The following is a 26226-nucleotide window of genomic DNA, read 5'->3' as shown; positions in this document are numbered from 1 at the left end:
TGTTCAAAATTTGCAAATCCTGATTTTATACAAAGTTAATATTTGTAACTGGATGCTTCAGTCTGTCCATGAGAAAATTGTCGACCCATTATTTGTATTTGTAACATGAGGCACAGTTTTATTTAAGTGATGGTATACATTCTCAAAGTCTGACATTTTGGGCGACCAAAAATCCCCAATGTGTATATGAATTTCCATTGCATGATCAAGAAGTGGGTGTGTGGTGTGCATTGGCCCAATTTTTCATTACAAGACAAAGACATACTAATCAATTTTTCGATATGTTCATTGAAGAATAAAGACCCTGTATATTTTCAGCATACTTACATTAATTATTACTTATGCCTTTTAAGGAACCTGCAGATTCATTGCTGCCCTCACAAAAGCCCGCCATCGGTCCCTATCCTGTGCAACATTAATCCAGTTTCTATCATATCCCACCTTCCTCAAATCCATTTTAATATTACCCTCTCATCTACGTCTCGGCCTCCCAACTAACACTCTATATGGATTTCTGGATTCGTCCATATGTGCTACATGCCCTGCCCATCTCAAACATCTGGATTTAATGTTCCTAATTATGTTGGGTGAAGAATACAATATGTGCAGTTCTGCAATGTGTAACTTTCTCCATCCTCCTGTAACTTCATCCCTCTTAGCCCCAAATATTTTCCTAAGAACAATAATAGTTTATTAGAACTCATAATTCAGAAGGGACCTGTAACACCTCAAAATATAAACTTTCGTAAAGATGAGAATGGAAGATCATTTTCCATGTCTCAATTTCTGAGACTCTTATCTAATGACGAAAAAGTTCAAAGAACTTGATTGGTTAATCTATTCCGAAAAATTCAATAGTCACATTTATATATTTCTTCAGCAACTTAAAGCTTTATCAAAATCAGATGTCATTTATATTTTAGTTGCAATAAACTACCGGTAAGAATGCCTTTGTGACAAAATAAACACTTAAAAATCACTAATGTGTAAGAAAAAAGGACTGAAGAAAAATTTATAAAAAGAAATATAAAATTACTCGTGAAGCCACTGTCTTTAATCTTCTAGTTTCATTTCGTTGATAGTTTGCAGTAATAGCATTATGATTATCAAAATCAGATGTCATTTATATTTTAGTTGTAATAAACTACCGGTAAGAATGCCTTTGTGACAAAATAAACACTTAAAAATCACTAATGTGTAAGAAAAAAGGACTGAAGAAAAATTTATAAAAAGAAATATAAAATTACTCGTGAAGCCACTGTCTTTAATCTTCTAGTTTCATTTCGTTGACAGTTTGCAGTAATAGCATTATGATTATTATATACATACATTACTGAATATACATAACAGAGATTCCATTGCAATGTATAAGAGAGTAACTGAAGAGAGACATTACTTCACTTTTGCTGGTTAGGTCGAAGAGTCAATGTATTACAAAATAGTCTTCTTCAGAGAAAAACGTTATTATTATGTACTTGGTATTATCACAAATTACTTGTATAAAATGTTCACATGAAATTAACACTATAATGTTCACTTTATAACTCACGTATCACTCTTTGGCATCACCAATTCCATCCGCATTTATAGCAAACATGGCTTCTGTCTCTGGCAAGCAAGGAGAGTCATAAATCTTACAAATCCGTGTTTCACCACGTCCTTTCCTCAAGTATAACCTGTGGATGCAAAAGTGCAAGATACATAAAAAGATTCAATGACTGACTTTTCAAAGACAACCTCGAACACATTTTTAATATATAGCTATATGAAAACTGTAATTTATATGACATACTTCTGTTGCATATCTTTCCCATGGGTTGTAAATCACTGAGTTCCGAAAGCCAAAATCTACACAAATCACCAATCATAACTGAAATGCAATGTAACACAGATATTCACTAAAACTGAGGAAGTTGTTAAAATACTGGTACTAAAGAGCAGATTTTCTGATAACAGCAGTAAGAGAAAGAAAGAAAAAATAAAACAAAGAGGTGATAGGTTCATCCTGGCTAAACTGAATATATCTTCTGTCTCTTCATCTGCTGTACCAGTAGTGTTGCCAGCTGTTTCAGTATCACTATTACTATTCTCCTGTGCAGAAATGCAGCCCGAATCACTATTGTCGTACAATAGAGGAGGCATGACCTGTCCTGTGATCTTATTATGTGCCGTGGTTATGGATGAGTTTTGGTCTGAGATGAACTTCTGTGTCGGTAGATCCGTATAATATTAACCATCATGAAACAAACTTTCTTTCTAATAGCCAGAAACATCGACACACACTTATGTTAGAACATTAATTTACATGGAAAATCGACATTAGCACGCGTTTTTGTATCACAGACCTCTGCTTGACAGTTATTTACAGTTTGCCAACCCAAGGCTCCGGCTTTCTATACAGATGGCTCTGTAATAACTCTTCTTTCTCGCTCAGCTCACATGCCAGGTCTCGCCTCCCCATCTGTACTTCTTAATCTCCTACTAGAAAAGGCCGTACAAAGACCATAACAACAACCAATTTTCAGTAGCCTATAAGATTTTGAAAACATGTATTTCTTACGTGTTGAAAAATTATACACACTCTGATGAAGCTTAACAAAAGGTTGGTTTTGCAATGGGTACTGACACACTGTGGACTATCTGGTAATGAAGCTGCTGATCGTCCTGCTAAGAAGGGAAGTAATATCTTACAAAACCCCATGTTAACTTTTTCTCTTTCAACAGTTAAAAGATTAATCAACTCAAAATATCAAGATATGTCATACCATTTCCACGAAATTTCAAATAATAAAAGATGGAAGTGTCTCAATGTACAACAAAATGTAATTCCTGAGTATCCAAGAAAAAGTGCAGTTGCAACTTTTCGATTACTCACAGGGCATGACTCTTTGTCAAAATACTTGAACAAAATATAAATTTTTTTCAGCACTTTGTCCAATGTGCTTTCTTCAGGAAGAAATGGATCACTCAACACAGCCCTTTCCTCTAAACCCACTGTGTGTCAGAAATATTGGAGAGCAAGAAAGTTAATGGCTATATTGCAGCAACTCAGCATTAGCTAACAACACATTTTGCAACTACTTGCATGGTTAGTGAATTCCATAATGATCAGCTTATTTCATCACTCCTGATTGGTGTTTGTGCTATCCTTCAAGCATCAGCTCTTTTTGTGTTGATGCCAAGAGAATGAGAGAGAAAAAAAAAAGAGAGCAAGAGAGAGAGAGAGAGAGAGAGAGAGAGAGCTATCACCATGTGGAAGTTGCAAGGTTGGTGAATCCTTGTTCCCTGAAATTAGCCATGCTAGTAAAAGCGCGCAGTGATTCAGCTAAGAATAAGTGCGGTTTATTACATTGTGATTTGCAATTATGTGTGTGAATGTGTACACATTTTGAAAACTTGTATACGAAAAAAGAAATCATGTGGCAGAGAACTTAGACATAAATTCCCTGGCAGCTCAATTACATATTAAATTTAGTAAGAAGTTTAATGAAACATGTTCTGTCAATTATGTGGCACACAAGATGGGCAACACTTCCAGCAGCTACTGTGAGGAGCAGTACCAAATGTTATATTAACACAATACGAAAGTTTCAATCTGGCAAAGTGCCGTGAATTTGTGGATGCAAGCAGCAGTGGGACCTGCTGCTGGTCAGCCAAAGGAAACACTGAAACATTCGCTGGAACTCACTGTATTTGAAAGTAGAACAAAATTACGTGTGCTCAGGTAGGAAAATAAAACATTTTAATTCTTTACCTTGTTGTTGAAGCATGGGCCATTATATTGCCTCCAATGGGTTTCTTTGGATCTGCTGCAAAGAGTGCAGCACCATCCACTTGTGCTACAACTTGATTGGTTATGACTACAGCTACTCCAAACTGCAAGAAAAATCACTAAGTACAATATTAACTGATTAAATATATTTATATATGAATAATGAGCAGAAATATGGACTTCTAACAAACAATAATTAGTATGTTTTTACATAAGCTGCAAGATGCCAAAATTATAGAGATATCATACTCCTCAGTCAATCCTTCAAAATTTGACAGGATAACTGCAACGAGTTTAGAATATTATTTTGAAACAAGCTTAAACGAAGATGTATTTCAAAGAGACAGATTCACAACAGACTTGATTTTTGTAACTCTGTTATTGATAGAAAAGCATAGGGAATTTGGGAAAAATATAGCAGTTACAATTATTGATTGTTACCCCTCTCGTGGGTACTTACCTTGTCATGGTGAGGGGGCTTAAACTTGTTGTTTAAGCTAACAAGTAATAAAGCGGTACCCACATAAGCTGCATTACCACCAACGCAGTCCCACTATATTTTTCACTGTTTATATAATTTATACAGATGGATCTCTAAATCCTAATAATGGGACATCAGGAGCAGGGTATTATATTCCAAAATATCAAGAAAGTTATTTCATACCATGTTCATCCTCCTCCAGTCTTGACACTGAATTGCTAGCTATTGATGCTGCTCTTCAGTGTGTTACTCAAATTTCTGAAAAATCTATTTGCATACTTACCAACTCCAAGGGGGCTATATTTAATATAATTAAATATATACCAAACCTATATGCACATAGAATTATTCCAATTCAGAAACAACTAAGTAAATTAAAAGAACTCCAAAAGGAAATAACATCTCAATGGATACCTAGTCATTGTGGTATACCTGGAAACGAGAAAGTCGATAATATTGCAAAACAGGCAACATATTTGCAACCAAGACCTCTTCAAGTGATATCTCTATCCAGTGCTTTTGTTTCAGTAAAGTCTCATTTTACAAACCTATGGATCAACAATTGGCTCTCTTCTGACAAAGGAAAAATTTTACAGTCTGTACAAAAGAAATCAAATGACCTGGATATGTACAAAAACTTGCCCAGACATGTTCAAACATTTTTAACAAGAGCCAGAACAGGTCATATTGTCACTCAATTGTACCTACACCGATTTCACATTTCTGATAATCCTACTTGTCTGTGGTGTAATAATCATGCTGAAGATATGGAACACATTCTTCTATACTGTCCATCCATAAACCACAAAAGAAGTAAATTAAAATCATCAGTACCAGTTGCAGAAGCCATAGCCCTGCAGAATATATTGACTACACCCCAACTCTGGCTACTAGCAACAGGCATCTATAATGAACATCGATCAAAATACTCCTCATTTCTCGTGAAAAACAACAACTGAATAGACTACAGTGGACTTCATGTTGTCAGCACACAGCTGGATATATTAAGACTGATTGATTGAAAAAATCATATGATATAATTAGAAGAGATAAAATATGGAGAGTCAGAATAGAATGTAGTACCACAAAATTTGATACATGGAAGAAAGAAAACATATGAAAACTGTACCATATTAAGTTATGTATAAACTGCACTAGTATATCAGAGTATTTCCAAACAATAATATGAGCACAAATCTAACTTCCATAATAACAGAAACAAGTCAAAATTTGCTTCGAATTTAATAAACAATGGACATTCATAACATTAAAGACTCCCTATAAATTTTATAATTTTTGTGTTCAATTGTATGGTTTTGTGTGTTTTAGTTTGAATAGTTTGACTCCGTGTATAGTGGTATAGTTCATATATTTAGTTAGTATAATTTTTGTGTTCAACTGTATGGTTTTGTGTGTTTTAGTTTGAATAGTTTGACTCCGTGTATAGTGGTATAGTTCATGTATTTAGTTAGTATAATTTTTGTGTTCAATTGTATCGTTTTTGTGCGTTTAGTTTAGATAGTTTGTGTGTGTCAGGCTGTACAATTTATGTGTGCAATAGGTATAGGTTTTTGTGTATTTAGTTTGTGTGCGAGTTAAGACTATGTATGTGTTCAGTTTGTGTACTTTTTTTTTTAATGTGTGTTTAGTGTGGACAGTTGTGTTCAGATTATAATTTATGTGTTTAGTTTGCAAATTTTTTTGTGGATGTTTAGTTTGCATAATTTATGTGTTTAGTCTGTATTGTTTTTCGTGTTTAGTTGGTATAATTTGTTTATGTGTTTAGTTGTAAGTGTATAGCGTAAGCTCTCTTGGACTGGCTCCCCAAGTGTAGTAGACCTTCAGCTCACCCTACACTCTCCTGTAGGAGGCCGTTGCCCTTATAGGATTTCAGGCTTTTCGTATTTCGTATAAATTTTAAAAGTAACTAATAACAATAAAAATATTAATGTAGCAGAAGAGTACTTCATAGCTAAATATTATAACAAAACCCCATTAGTTAATTAATTAATCTCGAACCCAGACAGCCTACTTCATAAAATACCGTACTCAATATCTAAAAATTACAACTTAGCGACTATTTTTTTTAGTAGGTTATTTTACGACACCTTATCAACATCTTAGATTATTTAGCATCTGAATGAGATGAAGGTGATAATGCCGGTGAAATGAGTCCGGGGTCGAGCACCGAAAGTTACCCAGCATTTGCTCATATTGGGTTGAGGGAAAACCCCAGAAAAAACCTCAACCAGGTAACTTGCTCCGACCAGAAACGAACCCGGGCCACCTGATTTCGCGGCCAGACGCGTTGACCATTACTCCACAGATGTGGACCTTAGTGACTATATCTACCATGCAAGTAACTGTGCTATGCCAAGGTAAGCAAGCTTGTAAACTCAGTTGCTAGCATTGCGTCTGCTGTAATAGCACAAACACTGCACCACTCCAACATAAGTTCCTAAGCAAGTAATTTTTTTAAACTTAAAAGCCTATAAATTCATTCAGAAAACTATTTAACATAATCCATTTAAATTATTTTCAGAGAATCATGAAATTCCGAAATCAGCAGCAACATAACATGATAAGTGAGTCACTTCTATTAAACGTAACACAACTAGATATTTTAGCCTAAATAATTCTTGAGAACATGTGTGTTTATTTTTAATTCAAAACTTACCATATTAAAAATAAATTGATGAACACACACATATGGATGTATTATAAATAATATGTGCTACAATAATATTAAATTTATCAAAATCTAAATGATTTTAACCAAACAAATTAATATATTATACACATCTTATATTCTAGACTGCTCGGGAAAAAGAGTATAAGTCAAAAAATGGCCAAAATAATATAAGTCAATATTATGTTGCACCATGACATGTTCTACAGATTGGTAAAAACAATATAAGTAAAATAATATAATTATTCAATTAAAATACAATCAGTTTTCTAGTATGTAACATTAGCAAACAGTAAGACTGTAAACCATTAAATTGCTTGTACTGAAAAGTTGTATATTTTGACTTATTCTCTTTTTCCCGAGCAGTCTAGAATATCATTTTAACCTACTGAGATTTGTTTTCATATGTAATTTATTGATTCTCAAGATAACCAACATTATTCTAATTATTGAGTTTGTTGTTTCAACATAAATTTCTTGACGTTATATAATTTGGTTTTTTCATTGTTCTATATATGCTTTTAACACTTATATAATCACTGATTAACTTTATAACTTCTTTACTGTGTTAACAAATTAGGAAATTAGCTGGCTCATTAGTTTCGAAGTGATACTCTTCATTGTCTGAAGCCTAATGAAGGTTCAGCACTATCTTCTGGTTTCCTCTTGAGGTGGGTGTGTTCATGATTGTATCGAAAAGGATGTGTGTTTTGTAACTTTGTAAATGTCATATTGTTCTAGAGTGTCAAGGTTCTGGTTTTTTGGCTGGATGTGTAGTATTTTCATGTCAGTGTCTATGTTGCTGTAGTTGTGATTGGAGTTTTAATCTATGCAGAACATATCACAAACTCAAATCACAACTACAGCAACATAGACACCGACATGAAAATACTATATATCCATCCAAAAAACCAGAAACTTAACATTCTAGAACAATATGAAATTTACAGACATACAAAAACACACCTCCAGCACATCTTGAACACTCAACTCAATTCCAAAACACACACCCTTTTCGACACAATTAAGAACACACACCACAACAGGAAACCAGAAGATAATCTGGAACCTCCACTAGGCTTCAGACAATGAAGAATATCACTTCGAAACTAGTCAGCCAGCTAATTTCCTAATTTGTTAACACAGTAAAGAAATTATAAAGTTAATCAGTAATTTGGTTTTGTTCAATTAATTAATACTCATATTTATCTAATACCCGAGTGTTCAATATAATATTGTAACTAATGGACCTGATGATGCCTTGTAACAGACGAAAACATTCGTCCAAATAAAGATAAAATTGAGGTGTATAACTATTTTGTGAAATCAGCCACTATAAAGATAAGTTAAAGATGGAAATATTCACAAGATTTGTTTACTATGTAAAACAAGAATGAACAGGATCAGGAATACAAATAGTCGAGAAAAACTAAGAACATCTGGTTTTATTACATAACATAAAAATTAAAAGATTAAAATGATTTGGTCAAATCAAAAGAATGGAAAATAGGAGAACAAGATTAGCCCTAAAACTAAAAACAAATAAAAGAGACCAAGATCAAGGTGAACATATCAAATGTAAGAAAACATAGAAAGAAGAGAAGGAAGACCAGGAGAAATCTGAAATAACAGGAATAAATACTGCGTTGACATAATTTATGTAATAATGAAGATGATGGAGAGAAACAGAGATATTTTCCTATTAATACATCTTTAAAGAATTCATTTCACGCAGCTTATTATAACTGCAATGAAACATGTATCAATACACATTTAACTGTGACTAACCAAATTAAATATAAATTTAAAACTAAAAATTGGCAATGCTACACTATCAATAATAACACAACTGCAAATATAAAATCCGAAGAAAAATTTAATTTTGTCTATACAAAACATTAGCAATAGTATTTATGTATCTTTAAATTCTATTCATAGTCACCAAATCAACAAAAACAGCAGCTGCAACAATAAAGAATTTTGGTGGTGATAGCAGTAATGCTGATAATTCGTATGATATTCTCTAATGCTGTACAGAAATTATATTTGTATAGCTATAACTCGTACTCTCCTTCCAAATTTAGTCAACATTAAAACAAAAATTACCTCATCTGCCAGTCTCAGTAACATACGAAGAAAACGTGCTAAATGCATCTGTCTGGCAGAAAGTTCTCCTCGCCCACTATAGTCTGTCCTGTACAGACTTGTCGCACTGTCCACTATTAGCAGTGCATACCTGCCAACAAAACAACACAGCACATGAAGGAACTGAAGTATGGTAACATAGATACAACATAATATTCCTACACTGTAAGTAATAAAGAACGATAATTTAGATTAAGAATTTTATAATAATAATAATAATAATAATAATAATAATAATAATAATAATAATAATAATAATAATAATAATACTCTTTACCCTCTTTTTCCCTCCTCTTGGGTGAACAGGGTTCTGACTTTTAGCTCAGGACCACCCAAACTAAAGCAAACATGCCACATCTGACCTACAGTAGAAATTGGTTATAACGACATCCAAGGGACTTAAACATTATGTTGTTATAAACAAGTGTCGTAGTAATCGAGATTAGTATTATCAGTCTAGTGAGGTGGAAAATGAAAAATAACAAACTTAATTAGGCTTATTTTAGATTTATGTATTCACTTTTAAGCCTACCATGAACATAATAAAGTGCACATACAATTATAAATACAGTATTCTGTATTAAAACAGTTTTTTCCGTACTCACTAAACTTCTTTACTTAGGAGTCAAGTAATCAGTCATTTTACTCTGTTGTCTCCTACTTGCCGAATACACACTTTCTAAATTACGTTCTACGAGTATGTTCATAATTTCAATTACAATTTCACTGCTCCCTACTCTAGCTTCGATCCATTCTGTTCAAATGCATCAACAATTTTATCCTTGCTCTTCCAAATCGTTTGAATGGTGAAATTAACTAGGCCAAACTCACGACACACGTAAGCTTTTTTAATTCCATTCTCAATTTGATGAATCACTTTAACTTTTTCTTCCAATGTTAAAACTCTTCTTTTAGTGGCCATACTGCGTTAAAATGCGTCCATTTAGTGAAAACTTCCTATCGAAATTGATCGCATGCAGCTATCGTTAATACCACATGAATTCGGGTGGGTTACAATGGGGTGGGGAATCTGCCTGCATTTCAGGGGTCTATGGCAGAAGGGGACAGTAAAGAATATGCCAGGTTACCAGATTTCAACAAAATATATCTTAAAATACTTTGGTTCTTAGAAAATCGTATTCCAAACCGAGGTTGAAAATGACATTATATGCAAGGCAGACGCATATACGTTTGTTATATTAAGCAAGGTAGAAAAGCTTATGTCTTACGGGGTATTAGTTGGGACCACAGAATATTTGATGTTATAGGCGAGGTGTCGCACAAAACGAGGTCACTACAACCAAGTTCTACTGTACTTGTAAAAAGTGAAAACTGCATATTAAATTACTAGTGATTTTAGAGTTTTATTTCTTGAACACTACCGTTTCAGACTGTCTCAATGGTGAAACCTGATCTGGCTGCACTTCGGACGATTAGTTCATTCTTTTTTATTGTAATCAATTACAGAAAACCATTTTAGGAACTTTCTCTGAGGAATGTGAGAAGAAGCTGCTTAGGGATGCATTTTTGTACCTAAGATTTCACAAATACCTGTCATCCACCGCCATTCAGGCATGTTAATCAAGGACATCCTGAGCAGGTCATTCATCAATCAATCCTTATGTACTGTTTTCTTACCCTTAACATAATGTTTCCTGTTCATTCCATCAGTTACTCATCTGTTACAGTACACCTCAGTCGTGTGTTTAATAAAATAAAGTGCAAAATGCTTTTAACTTAATGCAGAGTTGACAGTGAATGCAGTTGTTTATCTTGACTCGGTAATTACTTTGTCAAAAAGCATGGAAATAAAGTGATCTGTATTATTTTCAAGGATGTTATAGCCGTCATAAAGGAATATAACATTAAAAGACACTACCAAGCGAAACATTCTCGTGATTTCGATATATACAGTGGACAAGGGCGCATTGAGAAGGCAAAAGAACTGTGTTCAAAATTCACCACTGAGCAGAAATTTTTACTTCAAGATGGACGTTCGAATGCTATGAAAATGAGTTACATAGTTTCGAAGTTCTTTGTTAAGCACAGAAAAGCATTTGCTGAGGGTGAGTTTGTTGGGCAATGCGTTATTGCTGTTGTTGAAATGCTGTGTCTTGACAAAGTTAACTTGTTCTAAGCAGTATTTTCTCTTTTTCCTGTTTAATGCAAATTATTGTATGTATACATGATTTGTATTTCAAAAAATTACCTATCTTCAGTCTAGGATATGGCCAGCAAACTATATATACTTGTAGTTACTGGCCCTGCAAATAAAGTTTGGGCACCCCTGTTTTAGCTAAACACTGGAAGAATGATGGAATGATGAAACATTTTACCATGTTACTCAGAATGGAGCAAAATAATTTTAAACTTATGAATAACTTATTTCTGGGATTTTCCATTAATATACATATTTGGATAATGAACTATGGAAACAGGGGTCTGTAGATGTTGGTTATTTTCAACGTTATTAATTCCACTCAGAGCTCAGCTCATTACATAATATAAATTACATTTCAGTTTCAGTGATTAAAATATAATTTTTCATTCATTGAATATTTATCAATTCACTAACACTGCTTTAAACTACAAAGAATATTTAGCATCACTGAAAAATGGATTAAAGTTACGCAACACTGAAAATAAAAACTGAAGTGCCCTATTTAATACTCATTACCAGGGAACGGATTTATATGGACTAAAAATATATGAAATATGTAAATATATATGTAGTTATTTTTACCAAAATATGGAATTAAATATGGATTTTTACCAAAATATGGAATTAAATATGGACTTAAAATTATAAAAAAATGACTACGTACGTTAAATATTGGTACATTTTAATCAAACTAAACAAAAAATATAATGGACGTACCTTATCTTCCAATGTAGTTTCAACAAAACACAATTTTTATTGTCTGTTACCATAACAATAGGTTACAAACATTTCTTTCAAGTGCTGAAAAGTGAATCTTCTTCTATTGTCTCTGAGGATAGATTTATACTGACTAAAAGAGCGTTCGACGTCACAAGAAGTAACTGGTACATAATTCAATTTCACAATGTCTGCTGGGGATAAGTCCAAGTTAATCTTCACTGTTGATTCACCACTCATCACAGCAACAACCTTTTGTAGTTCTTCATATCCAGGGTTTTTTTGAAAGTACAGTGTCCACCTTAGCTCTTACTGCATCTGCAACTTTACCTCTACCACGATTCAGTTGTTCCACAGTACTATTTATAATTTCAAAACTTTCAGATAGTGAAAGGTGCCTATTTTGGAGACTTTTGAGCGTTTTTATGATGCATGAAAATGTATGCTGAATGTGAGCTAAGTCATTCTTCACACTTATGTCACAGGTAACTGTTTTCGCAGTATCAATTGAGACTGCATCTTCAGAGTCCAATGCAAGGAGAACATTGTTAATAGAGTCTATATGTTCGGCATAATATTCAACTGCTTCTAGCCATGTACCCCATCTAGTTAAAATTGGCTTTGGTGGCAATGGAATTTCAGGGTACATTTCTTTCAACACGTTAACTCTACTGGGAGCTTTGAGAAATACTTTTTTCACTGATGAAATCAACAAATCTACTTTAGGGAAATTGTCTCTGACCACTTCTGCCACACGATGAAATGCATGCGCCACACAAGTAAAATGAGTCAATTTAGGATATACAACAGATAATGCTTGTCCAGCTTTGACCATATAAGGGGCAGCATCGCTAATAAAGAATAACACATTATCGTACATAATACCCTTTGGCCACAGGATACCCATAGCTTCGTTGAACAGTTTAACTATAGTTTTGTTATTGCACTTTTCTAGAACATCACAATGTAAAAGAATTCGTTCAGAATATTGTTCACTTAACAAACCGATAACTACATTACCAACAAGTCTACCTTCTTTGTCGGGAGTCTCATCAATGGAAACCCAAATTGAACTATCTTTAATTTCATCTCTTATCTTCTGTATTGTCTCATCGTAGATGGATGGAGCATACGTCTTCCTAAGTGTTGACTCATCCGGGATTGTATGTTGAGTATATTTTTCAAGGAATTCCCTGAAGACCTTATTCTTTAGTTTGTAGAGAGGAATATCAGCAGAGATGAGAGAACGGCACAGGTCGATGTTAAACTCAGATCTTACATTCGATGTTGTTGGTTGTGTTAAAAACAATTGTCTCTGCTTGGAATTTAGTTGTTTGTTGGCCTGATGTTTACTAGTTGTAATGTGTTGTTGCACCAGGAACTTTTGTGTAGATGATACTGCACACTGACACAAATTACAAAATAATATTTTATTGTCAGTTGATAAACCATCTTCTTTAAATTCTGAAATGTAACTTGTTAGTTTTGATTTTAAATTGACTGAATGACGTACTTTTGGCATATTTACCGTCTTTATAGTATGATTTACAAAACTGAACCTATGTGTACTCTGACTGGCATTTAACTGTTGAGCTGCACAACTGAAGTCTGTTAAAAATTTTAAATTAAATTAATACAGTTTTGTAACTTACTTTCCCATTGTTGATAGGACTGCTAATTTTCAAATAACTCTGATGTTAAAGGAATTACTGAACATGTGTTTAAATCTCTATTGTTGAAATGTATTTTTAAAAGTTAATTGAATTTTGTTTTGTTTTATTGTTAAACCTAATATAATATGGACTGTTTTATATGAAATATGGAAAATATATGGAAATTAACGAAAATATGTACTAAACTCTAAAATATGGAAAAATATGGAAAATAAAAGTAGGATTTTTCAACCCTACACATTGTGAAACATAAAGATAATGCAAAATATAAATTATATTAGCTTTATAAGTAAATATGTATTTACATATAAATCCTTTCCCTGCTCATTACATCTTCACTCATCACAAAACCTCCATCTTCCAAACGATCTCTATATGAGATACCTTCATTTGTTTACACTGTAGTTTGACAAACTTCATTAGACAGAGGATCATGACATTACATTGCAAACTAAACATTTAACATACCTTGATTCCGCCATCATAGCAGAAGCTTGAATAAGCAATTGTGTCTGATGGTCTGTGTTGTAAGCTCTCGCATAAGCCACATTGTCTAATACATCATTTCCTGACAGTTTGTAACGCTCTGCAACTGCGAGAAGCCTTTCAGGCCGGAAGGTCCCTTCTGTGTCAACATACAGGCACTTCCCTTCACCTCCACTCTGATCTATTGGAAGCTGAAAGTAGAAAAAACTATTACTGGTATATAGAGTGAAGTGATCCAACTTATATTAATCCTTCTGAACACAATTTGTCACATTCCCATTATACAAAGTACAGGAAATATAGCCATTGTTATGATAATACACAAACAATTTACAGTTTGTGACAGAAATATTTATTTTCTGTACAACAGATATTATAACATGGACTACTTTCCATTACCTATTGGAACTGATGTCGCTAAGAGTAATGGTGTACCATAAGTTACAAATATTTTAGGCAGTGCAATCCAAAAAATATTGATGATGATGATTATTATTATTATTTAAAATGTACACCATATCACTATACAAAAACAGTTACTTAACTTATAAGGACTTAAACAATTAAGGTCGAGAAAAAGAAATTTTAGTATTTACATGAAATCTGTCCTGGCTATTAATATATTGACAGTTGCTTATAGTCGAAGCATGGGTTGTGCAACAAGAGTAAGTATAATGACAGCAAATTGTAATTTAGGGCATGGGGATTGCAGTAAGAAGAAAAAGTGATACCAGAACTCTTAAATTCTTCTGTCAATATTCAAATGTTGTTCAATCTGCAAATACAGTATTAGAGAGCTATGGTAGATTGAGAGCTTTGTAGTAGAGAGTTCATTATGAAAAATTTGAGTTAGATAGTGTACTAATTGAATCTGGCATAGTAATTAGGCTGCCTCTTTACCACTACCACCTTAATAGCACATAGAGGATCAGGACTCAAATTAAAAATGGCATGTAGCTATTAACAATATCAGAAGTTGAAAAACTACTGATAGATGCTGTGAAAAATATTAACTCTGGGAAGAAAATAGTGTTCAATATAAGAAATATAAAGTAAGTGTGGGAAAATAAAGCTGCTATTGAGGAATGTGTGAAAGATTTTATAATACCTTGAGGCTGTAATGTTTTTTTTTTTTTTTTTACTTGGTTATTTATAGACACTGGACCATACAGACGCTCGATCAATTACTAGATTATTTAGCATCTATGGAATTGGTGTTGATAGCAAAATGGTATATAGCAAGATGAGGTCAAAGATTCGCCATAGGTTACCTGACATTTGTCTTACAGTTGGGAAAAATCTAGGAATAAACTCAACCAGATAATCAGCCCAAGTGGGAATCAAGCCATCGTCCAAATGCAACCCAAGATCAGCAGGCAAACACCCCTATAGCCTGAGCTACGCTAGTGGCTGGCTATAGTGTTATTTCAGTGGGCAGATTCTGAACTTAGTGGAGTTTTCTCCTACAAATGTGGCCTCTGTTCTTCCAAGAGAACAAACAGTGATGTACTGTAGATTTGTGGAACAGTTAAAAAGTGAGCAGTAGGCATAATATAAATTGTAATTTATTTGCTTTCTAATTTTTTAAGTATCATTAAGTCATCTTTCGAAATTTGATCTAGATTTTGTTATAATTCTTTTAACACACAATGCAATACTCATACTTCCACCCTCATCACCACTATCACTAACACTAATAACAGGAACAGTATCCGACTGTTAATATATATACTGTTCAACAAGTTCGATGAAAATTTATATGTTCATGTAAGCTGTTTGTTACTGTGCTCTATCGAGTATGCTCACTTGCAAGTGAGCTGCACAACACAATAACATTAACTTTCTCTGCAAGCTGTCAACAAGATATTGCAGGAGGGCTTGAAAAGGTTATTGACTTCTCTGAAGGCTACAGAATCAAGTTCCCAGTTAGGTTTGCTAGTGCAGAACTTATCCAAAACCGCACGCATTTTGGCAAGATTGTATTGAACAAACTTTACTAAATAGACGATTTCTTGATGGGTTCTAATAATTGTACTTCTCTTTTTCTTCCTTTGGCATCTGTTATGTTCTAACTCTCAAGCCACTTCTTTAAAGTACTCAAACCAAGAAATGGATTCGGAACACCTCAAAATCTGCGCTTCACTGGCTGGCCATGATAATATCTTTGAAAAATATTGGAGTGCAAGGGGTCAAATGACTTTATTGTCAAACGCCTGGCATTAGACAACAACAACAACAACAACTTCTTTAAAGTTTTTTTTTTTTTTAATGACAGGGAAGACAAATCATGAATGTCTTCTTTTAAGAACTTTCAATGTGGCTGTCAAGTAACTTGGTGACATTCTCCAGTGTAATAATGTCAATGCCGAGATAAGGTGCTATTTGTGTAATTTCTTCTACCATTTGCAAAGTTTGCTCTAGCCAAGTGAAGTTCAAAACAGTACCTCACTACAACATTCCTTTCTCTTAGAAATAAGCAACAAAGCACACTTTAGACTCACAACTTTAATTATTTAAATGTTCACTAAACGTAGAAATTCAACCAATACATCTCATGTGGCCCTAGTGTGAACAAAACATTCCAGTCAGTACAGTGAAGTGACTGTGGTGTTGCCATCTACAGTAAATAGGTATTATTTTGAAAATATGTAATTTGTACAGTCACAATTCGTACTGTTTGTACCTAAGAATTTTTATAAATTAGAAAGAGCAAGCAATCAGAAAATACCAGAACCTCAAAACCTATGATACTGGCAAATATTGTCATATCACATGTCTATGAATACCTTAATGTGATAAAAAAACTATATTCAAGAATACATACTTGACAAGTCACAGCTAGTGTGTGGCAAAGCTGTGTTTTCCCTGTGCGGAATTCTCCAAAAATCTCTGTGATGGAACCTGTTTCAATGCCACCACCTAAGAGACGATCTAGTTCTCGTGACCCTGTTGTAAGCTGAATAATTTCAGAACGCTTCTGATGAAATTCTGTAGCTGTTGTGAAACCCATTGGTACCAGTTTAGAAGCTTCTGTCTGAAAGAAAGAGTAACATTTCTGAGAATATAATTTATATAGAGTGTGGCAGTGGGATATGACGGTGTTTACAGCCGTTGTGGGACACTCAGGACGAATTGAAAGGATACACATATATTGGAAGTAATCTAGTACAATGCAATTTATTAATGTTTCATTACTTTTTAAAAACTACATTCCATGAGTAGCTCCACGGCAACAAATACATTCCTGCAATCTGCTATGAAAGTTCTGCATAACTCGCCCCAAACAAAACAGGTTCGATGACACTAATTTCGTTCTTTATGTTTTGTTTCAGCTGAATGATGGTGCAAGGCTTGTTGTGATACACCCTACTTTTGACATAACACCATAGGAAGTAATCAGCGCACACTGCTCATGGTTCAATGAACTGTCTGCGAAACATGTTTCCAGGACGAATAATTTTACGATTTGGAGACATTGTCTGGCCGCCAAGATCTCCTGACCTGACTGCAGCTGATTACTTCCTATGGGGTTACGTCAAAAGTAGGGTGTACCGCAACAAGCCTCGCACCATCATCCAGCTAAAACAAAACATAAGGAACGAAATTAGTGCCACTGAACTTGTTTTGTTGGGGCAAGTTATGCACAACTTTCATAGCAGATTGCAGGAATGTATTCATTGCTATGGAGGCTACTTACGAAATGTAGTTTTTAAAAAGTAGTCAGACATTAATAAATTGCATTGTACTAGATTACTTCCAGTATATGTGTTTTCTTTTAATTCGTCCTGAGAGCCCCACAACAGGGCTATAAAAATCGTCATATCCCACTGCCGCACCCTATATTAACAATGTAACAAATAATCCACTTTCGAATGTTCATTATAAATTATCTACATTTACCTGAGTGATTTGGAAGCTACACACAGACAGTGAAATTGTTAAAATTAATTCTTGAAACATCACAATATTTTCTTCCATTCACTTAACAGGACAGTAAATAACATAAACCATTAATTACAAATCATGTAAACGCAGTGCTTTTTTTCTGGAAAAAAAGGAGGAGGAACTCTTTGTAAAATATTATACTATAGCGAATATATTAGGCCTACTGTCCAGTGCACGGAAATTTTGTCGTTTTCAAACTTTTTTTCGTCCAAATTCAAGACTCCAAGGCCTGAGTGGAGTTCATGATGTTAAAAAAATAATTATTAACACATTTCTCGATTCCATCATGAGAAATACAACAAAAAAGTACCATGATGTTCCAGCATGTTCCGCCACAAAAGAAAAAAACACTGTATAAATGTGATTGGTATCATCAAAATTCAGAACCACATAACTTACCAGAAATTTATCTGCTTTAGCTTCACTTATCCCTTTTATTGACATTAGATGTTTTTTCGGTGCAAAAGCTACTGCTTCTACAGTATGATAACCGGCCTCTTCCAATTTCTTTATGTCGGCAGCACTGATTCCTTGAGACTGTAAAAGAGTAGTACATTGCTATAGTTTTGTGCAGTTTAAATTACAATTCTATTGCTTCTCATTCTTAGGGACAAAAAATGAAGTAGGCTATTAAATATTATAACAAACATCTATAATAATAAATATTTCATAGCCAATTTAAGTAACAATATTTTTTCATGTACTGCATTTTTATTTATTTATGTATTAACCAACAGTGCATTGTCAATAAGTTAGCACAATGGGATACATATACACACAAAAATACAGTGACTATATTCCTAACGGTACTACTTCAGCAATCAGTTGGAGCAATAGTAATTCGAAAAAAAAAATGGTTTATTTAACGACACTCGCAACTGCAGAGGTTATATCAGCATCGCCAGTGTGCCGGAATTTTTGTCCTGCAGGAGTTTTTACATGCCAGTAAATCCACTGACATGAGCCTGTTACATTTAAACACACTTTAATGTCATCGACTCAGCCGGGATCGAACCCGCAACCTCGAGCATAGAAGGCCAGTGCTATACCAACTGCGCTACCGAGGACGACTAGTAATTCGATCATACATTGACACTTACTAGTTATTCATAACTATCATTTGGGAGCAGTTCGTCCCTTCCCTTTGTTAAAATCGTCAGCTCTGTCTTATGGAAAGCTTTAATTTGTTACTTATTACAAGAAAAAGGTACTTTCCAACAATAATCTTGTTGAAAAGGAACGTCTCCTACCTGCTAAATTGTTTTCTATTCATCTAGGCTATGTGCTTTTTCGATCTTAAAAAACCAGGCACAGTTATTTCATAATTATTTTCAAAGGCATCTGAAACGTTTCTATTGCCATATTATAATTATATAAAATTATATGGTATATAAAGCAATAATAATGGATTATAGTACAATAAATAAAAATAATCCGTGGTGCCACACCCCTTGAAGGGACCAAACTGACCAGCCGGCTGCTGGACTCACATTCACATGCCGAAGCAGAGATGGATGATCATCCAACCAGAATGGAGGTATCGTGTGGTTAGCATGATGATCTCCCCAGCCATTATAGTTTGCTTTCAGAACGGGATTTCGCTACCTATCATAGCTCCCCAAGTGCATCACGATGCTGGGTAGGCACTGGTCCCATACACTGGCTGAAATATCATGAGAAAATTTCTTACCCCATGAGGACTCGATGCCTTAGACTACGACGCCATGATAGTGGCACGGTTTAATTATTAAGACGCAGCAAAAAAATGTTCCTTTTGTAAGTACAATTAAATAGGAAAGACTGGAGAATGTTGGGTTTGCAGTGAAAGGCCTGCCCTTAGGCAGAACACAATGAATGAATGAATGAAGTACAATTTTGGATATGGAGAAGAATGGAACATGTGAAGTGGACAAATGAGTCATTTCTTGGATTTGTGTCTTGAGTCAAAGAACAAAAATCAACAGAATTTTCTGAAGGTATATTAATTAAAGCAAAACGGATGTAAGTACACGGGCACGTCTATTAATTACCTCTTTAATTTACCAATTAATTGCTTACCTGCAGCTTATTTATCAACTGTGGTCCGAATTCATCCAATTCATCCTCATGTTGTGTTGATGATGATGATGTAGCTCCTGCGGCCACAGCCATGGTCGTTAACACAATGTTTACTAACACAAAATAATAAAATAGTCTTAAATTGGACACGACCGCATAAGCACATCTATGCTTCAACATATTCATGTTAAATTAGAAAATGAACATACATTTCAAGTTGCCATCCTTTTACATATTTAACATACCCGGCCTAATTAAGTACATGAAGTCATTTGGAGCTGTATGTACCTCACCAGTACGTCAGCATTTCAATGCATGAAGTGTATTCAATTTGTAGCATATTGATAAGCATAAATAATATTAAATTAATTATTACTAGTGGTTCCCTATAGTAGCCTAATTTTCACAGAAGTTACTTAGGCCCAGTTCTAAATGACAGGATTAGGCCTAACTCAAATACATAGTCAAACTAAACTACAATTCAGCAATGATTACAAATATTAATAAAAAATAGGGGAGTTTTCAATATAAACAGACAATATTCTTAATTTCTATCTCTCTCAGTCTACGTAATTTATACATAATAAACAAGGTTATTAGTACAGTAGCCTATATAGTAGTGAAAAACAATGCACGTTCATTTGAAGTAAGGAATTAACCATATTAGGTTATATAAGTTAATGAAGCCCATACTTTAAAGTTTTTATGTCTTTTGCATCATTTTCGCCATTTTACCAACTAAAATTTAAAAAGTTCCATACATCCTCACTATTTTCTTGGGTTTCCATTTTGCTCTGAGAACAGTATTAAGTACCGGTAAGTGATCAAATACGCTCAATTAACACAAACTCTGTAGCTACAAATTGTTCCTTGCTTACCAATTTCAATTAATTAGATCCTAAGAGAAAATTAAACAAATGTACTAAAATATTACTGTCTCCAAATTGACACACTGTATCGTCCTCTCACACGATTCCATTTTCCGCCAAATTTGACCACGATCAAGTACTAACATTTCGTATCTTGGTTGTAAATTTTAACCCCGTCAGATATCATCTGAGGCTGGAAACCGGAATAATAGAATACGCTCCAATGACGTCATTGTCACTTCGGTCAGCAACCAATGAAATGGGATGATGAAGGCAGAAGAGCAACGATTACTTGAAGTAGAAAAAAAAAAAAAAAAAAAAGGAAAAAATATGGCTGCAACTAGCAGACGGACGAGAACATCTTCGATTAGAGCAATATTCTTTGACTTGGACAACACACTTATAAAAACTAGGAAAGGCGATAAATTGGCATGTGAGAAGGTACTGTAACTTTTTTATGTTGTATTAAAGTCACCTTGATATTATGCTTCATTAAAATATGTTATTTTCAAGGTCATCATGGAATTACCCAATGTCTGCTGCTGCGCTCTGTATGCGCATTGCGTTTATTAATCGTTGACCTTTCTGCTCTTGGGAGTTACAAGGGCTCTGAAAATAGACCGGTGTATACGACCAACGAACTCGTGGTAGGAAACTCTAGACAAATTTTCCCAATTTAGACTTTCGGGCGGTGCTGGCGTTAACATGGAACTAAAATAACTCTTGGCAGGGGTGTGAACAACGCAGTGAAGTCATGCCTCCCAGTGTATCGTGCGGGATTTCACGAGGAGAGTTGTCAAGAGGAGCCGCAACGAATCGAGATAACGAATCAAAGTACACTAATTTTTTGTTTTATCTGTCAAAAACTTGTGTGAATTATTACGAGGTGCGCTGAAGTGTTGCAATAAGAGAAATATAATTAATTAATAGGGACGCGTACGAAGTGCATGCCGTATTAAAGTTTGCAAGAGACTATATTTACATTTGTGCATATTAGTATATTTAAGCTTCAAGATGTCTGAAAGCGTTCCAGATTCGGTGAAAAAGTGTATTGCTATATTAAAGGCCGCAGAAAGTGACACAGAGAAATTTGCTGCCTTGTTTATGGTCACCAAACTTGTGAAGGGTGAAGATTGCAATACCCGCAGTAAGAAGTTACTATTTGAAGCAATCGGGTTCAAATTTTTAAAACGACTTTTGCTAAGTCCTGACGTCCCGGCAGACTGCCCGCCACTTGTTTACAAATCTGTAGCATTGTCAATCTTGTCTAGTTTTTGCTCTGATTCAGAACTTGCAACACATCCAGAGATGCTTGCCAACATACCTGTGTTCCTTGACATTGTACAACAGGCAGATGATGATGATTTGGATGATAACCTAATTGTTGTGAGTGAAGCATATGAATGTTTGCAGAACATAGCCGCTCATGAGCCAGGTCAATTAGCGTTATTGGAAGTTGGAGGTGTTGCTAAAATGTGTGAGATTTATGCTCAGCAGAGCTTTCAAACCGATGAAGCGTTGAACATTCTAGTGACACTTGTAGGGCGATTTGGTCCTAGTGCTTGGGATATCAATCCGAAACCGTTTCATGTCATTGTAAATAAAATTGCTTTGGACTTCGAAACGGACCATAGTGAAAGGAAGTTCGAACTGTGTGGAATGCTGTATGCACTTCTGTCCAGCTGTAGACGTGATGTGATAGTTGCTACAGCAAGTGATGCTCTGTGGCCTGGAAGTATACACAAGGGACTGTCGGACATCTTGACAAGCAAATTAGGGAAGGCCCAGCGGGATCCTGCTTTGAAATTGACTTCAATTATGGTAGAGCTCCTGGGTGTGGAATGGTGCCTTTCAGATGAAGAACGACCACGTCAGTTTCTACTCTTGCTTGTACAACTGTGTTCTGTTGAGATACGCATGCAATTGGAGGACCGTAATTTCAAGCAAATAATGACTAATGCTGATCTCGTGACTGCATGCTTTGTTATTTTGGAACTGTCAATCGCATATATTGCAACTGACACTTTAGAACTAGAACAGAAGGAGAAGCAACAGCTATACACAGCCTTCAAGGGAGCATTCTCAGCTGTCATAACCGTCCTCACTAAAGTTTCTAATGACTTTACCAAAAACCCAAACATACTGGACATTAAGGGGAAAGTATTTGTTTGTGCAATGGTTCGCGTTCTTTCAGCGTGGTTGGCTCAAGAGACATCAGCTATGAGAAATGCTATATATGCCCTTCTTCCTTTTATGCTTACCTTGGCCAATGAAACATTTTATGCTTACCGGTCCCGGCGATTGGCAGAAAAAAGGCAGACTTCCGATGCTATGGAGACTGAGACAGATATAATTAGTCAGGTGGACATTTTGCGGTTAATGTTGCCAGCTCTCTGCCACTTGGCAGTGGAGGAAAAGGCACGAAAGATACTACTTGAAGCCAAAGAAGATGAGGTCTTGTACGAGTGTCTTGCATATCATTGGTCCATTGTACACTATAAGAAACCTCCAGTACCAAAATCTGAACGCGGAAAGGTTAAGAAAGAACCAGAAATGGAGTTAGATCCCAAAGTGCAGGAAGAAATGAAGGATTCCAGAGCAGCAATGATCAGCATATGCAACATCTTCATGAATGTAACTGTCCTCGAAGCGAAAATGGTGGAGGAGAGCATGCTGTTTGCAACACTCCTTAAATTCATATTTAATAATCTTCCAGAACTGAAGAGCATACCAGAGAACCTCGTTCTTCATGGCAACTTGGCTGTGCTTGGTTTACTGTTACTCAAACAGCAAGCAAAACGAGTAAAGAAAAATGATTTCACAATCTGTCGTTATATTCAAGCAACAATTCGTTTCCTCTGGGATGCGTACAATGTGGATGAATCAAATGATACATCAGCATTGGTCGTAGCAATAAGCTACAAGAAGTATTGGTTTGAATTGATGGAGCTCTGGTTTCTGGGAATGCAGACAATGAGTGCTGTACTGGCACTAGTGCCCTGGATCTCCGAATTTGCCATTGAGAGTGGTTGGGCTGAAGGCATTATTGATATGCTGCACAAAGTTAGGTTGGGATCACTTCCAGCCAACACTAAGTCTGCCTATGAGGACTTTCTCTGTCACCTTGTTGACGCTAACAATAGTGTGACCACAGTCCTTAAGGAACACGACGCCCTCTCTGTCTGTAGAACTCACAGATTCATGGAATTGGGCAAGCGACTGTTTGGGGATTAGTAATCCCCAATTTTGTACAATCTTTATTTATAAGATTTGTGTAGGTTTATATATTTTTATATGGCAGCCAATTAAATTTCTTGTAATGTTTTTATATTGGGGCGCTCTTGAGTTGTGTGAACTAATTCAGAACTGGATCCAGAATGTGCATGGGACAACTTGATCGTTTTGCTGTCTTGCAGTGAAGAACCCCACCCAGTGTGTCACCCTGGTCCAGTGCGGGCCGACCAACTCCACAGGCTACAGCACAGGTACACACACATGGTACCAGGCTTGTTTTTGTTTAATATGAGGCTAAAGCCCTCTGATTTGGCTATTCGTGCGAGATCTTGGCAAATTGCCCTAGCAGTTAACTCCCATGACCTGTTCTGGCATTGAAACATGTTAACCTAGTTATGCTGCTTGTTTTTGTTTTCAGGGTGATCTGTTACTCATATGGAGCAATTGTTTGCCAGAAAGTAACAGAGGTAGGATTCTAGTAAAATTATTAAACCTAACTCTTTATGGTCCAGTGGTAATATGCTTACTTCATTTAATTTTGGACTACAAAGGGTTCGTATTTAAAAATAAATTGTAGATATTTGTTAAACCAAACAATTCTTTTAATGTTCCTGAAATATTCTCTACTGAAATGCTACATTGGCATGCTGAGTAGTGTAAAATCCTGAACGAAGTTGTGGGGATAACCATTTAAAACATGTTGCATGTTGTGTGTTTGTTGCTGCTGAGCAGCATGTCAAGTGGAAATGCATTTCAGGGACAATTGTTGAATTGTGTGGACTGTTTATTAAAACATCCATTAGAATTGCAGTTTTTTTTTTTAGTAAATGTATCTAAAATTGGTGGCAGTACCTATAACTTTATAATTTATATTAGTTGGGATTAAGGCTGAATTGCAGTATCAGTTTCCTCAGAGAGTTCATTCAGGTTAGATACATATGTTACAAGATACTTTCTTTCAACTATTTGGCACTGAACACACACAGTTTTAGTTCTCATTCTCATGAGGGAGAAGCAAGTGTCTGTGTGTGTACTGTTTATGAACCAGTGTTTACCATTCGAAAAGTAAAACACGTAAACTTGTAAATTATGATCAATGCAATGCAGTGCAGATTATATGTCGATCTGGCTGTTTTTAAAGAAGTAATCAAGATTCGAACATTTCTAACATAAACTAGAAATTTTATAGATACTTTGTATTATGGTCAAATGAATGAAAATTGCAGTTTCTTTGTAATATTAATGGATGTTTGTCATAGTTGGTAGAAGTAACTGAGTTTTTACAATTTCAGTTGGAAGACTACAATATGGCATGCTAAAACGAGTGTTCTGTGATGCAGCCATTATACTATGAAAGTTCATGCTGCACAGTCAGTTTTTATATGGGGTGTTTAATCCATAAATGAATTCATTACAGAGTGAAGGTGTATGGTGAAGTGTTAACATGCTGTAAGATGTGATTCTTTCTCGACTAACGCACTTTATTTTGCTTCCAGCTTATAGTGATTCTACAAACACAGTACCATGTCCCTGGTGATGTAGCTACACATGCTGCTCAGACATTCCTACACAACTTCCGTCTCTGCCCAGACAACTGTGACATGACTTTGGATAAATGGAGACATCTACTGTGGTCACGTGCGCTTGGGGAGAAGTACGCAAGCATAGCAGGTTGTATTGGTGACATGTTTGTATTATTACATTTGTTATTTAAGAAAAATATGTTTCAAGTATGTTATTAGTGCATTTGCATATTTCAGGTGATGTATATGCAGAGTGGCTGCGACTACGCTACAAATTCCTGGCCATTGCACCAGATGTGTTATCTCTCCTTACCAAACTACGGCAACATTATCTGCTTGGCCTCATCACCAATGGACCATCCAATGCCCAGTGGGAGAAAGTGGAGCGTCTGAATTTACGTAATTATTTTGACTGTATACTGGTATCGGGAGACTTGCCATGGGAAAAGCCTCATCGAAATATTTTTCTTGAG

The 26226-nt window shown here is 35.2% G+C and overlaps 2 protein-coding genes across 3 annotated transcripts; one reads left to right on the top strand and one right to left on the bottom strand.

Annotated features, from left to right (window-relative positions):
• Nucleotides 1–1137: 1137 nt before the first annotated feature.
• spn-A (RAD51 recombinase homolog spn-A) lies at nucleotides 1138–21184 on the bottom strand. Its single transcript, XM_069825857.1, has 8 exons — nucleotides 21006–21184; nucleotides 20128–20240; nucleotides 18469–18606; nucleotides 16949–17158; nucleotides 14107–14315; nucleotides 9049–9178; nucleotides 3755–3876; nucleotides 1138–1676 (listed from the first exon to the last, which is right to left on the bottom strand). The coding sequence occupies exons 2-8, from the start codon at nucleotides 20218–20220 to the stop codon at nucleotides 1553–1555; spliced, it is 1026 nt and encodes a 341-aa protein (XP_069681958.1). The 5' UTR covers nucleotides 20221–20240; nucleotides 21006–21184; the 3' UTR covers nucleotides 1138–1552.
• A 259-nt stretch (nucleotides 21185–21443) lies between these two features.
• Nucleotides 21444–25807, top strand: Neurochondrin (neurochondrin). 2 transcript variants are annotated; one of them, XM_069825849.1, is made up of 3 exons: nucleotides 21444–24481; nucleotides 24649–24697; nucleotides 25727–25758. In XM_069825849.1, exon 1 carries the CDS (start codon nucleotides 22011–22013, stop codon nucleotides 24228–24230), a length of 2220 nt encoding a protein of 739 aa, XP_069681950.1. In that variant the 5' UTR covers nucleotides 21444–22010; the 3' UTR covers nucleotides 24231–24481; nucleotides 24649–24697; nucleotides 25727–25758. The 2 variants fall into 2 exon arrangements, with proteins under 2 accessions (XP_069681950.1, XP_069681949.1); XM_069825848.1 differs by lacking the exon at nucleotides 24649–24697 and having other exon boundaries at nucleotides 25727–25807.
• Nucleotides 25808–26226: the final 419 nt, after the last annotated feature.

This window comes from Periplaneta americana, chromosome 5 (genome assembly GCF_040183065.1).
Source record: "Periplaneta americana isolate PAMFEO1 chromosome 5, P.americana_PAMFEO1_priV1, whole genome shotgun sequence".
Taxonomy (NCBI): Eukaryota; Metazoa; Arthropoda; class Insecta; order Blattodea; family Blattidae; genus Periplaneta; species Periplaneta americana.
The sequence above is the reverse complement of the archived record's forward strand: the minus strand, read 5'-3'. Positions and strand labels throughout refer to the sequence as shown.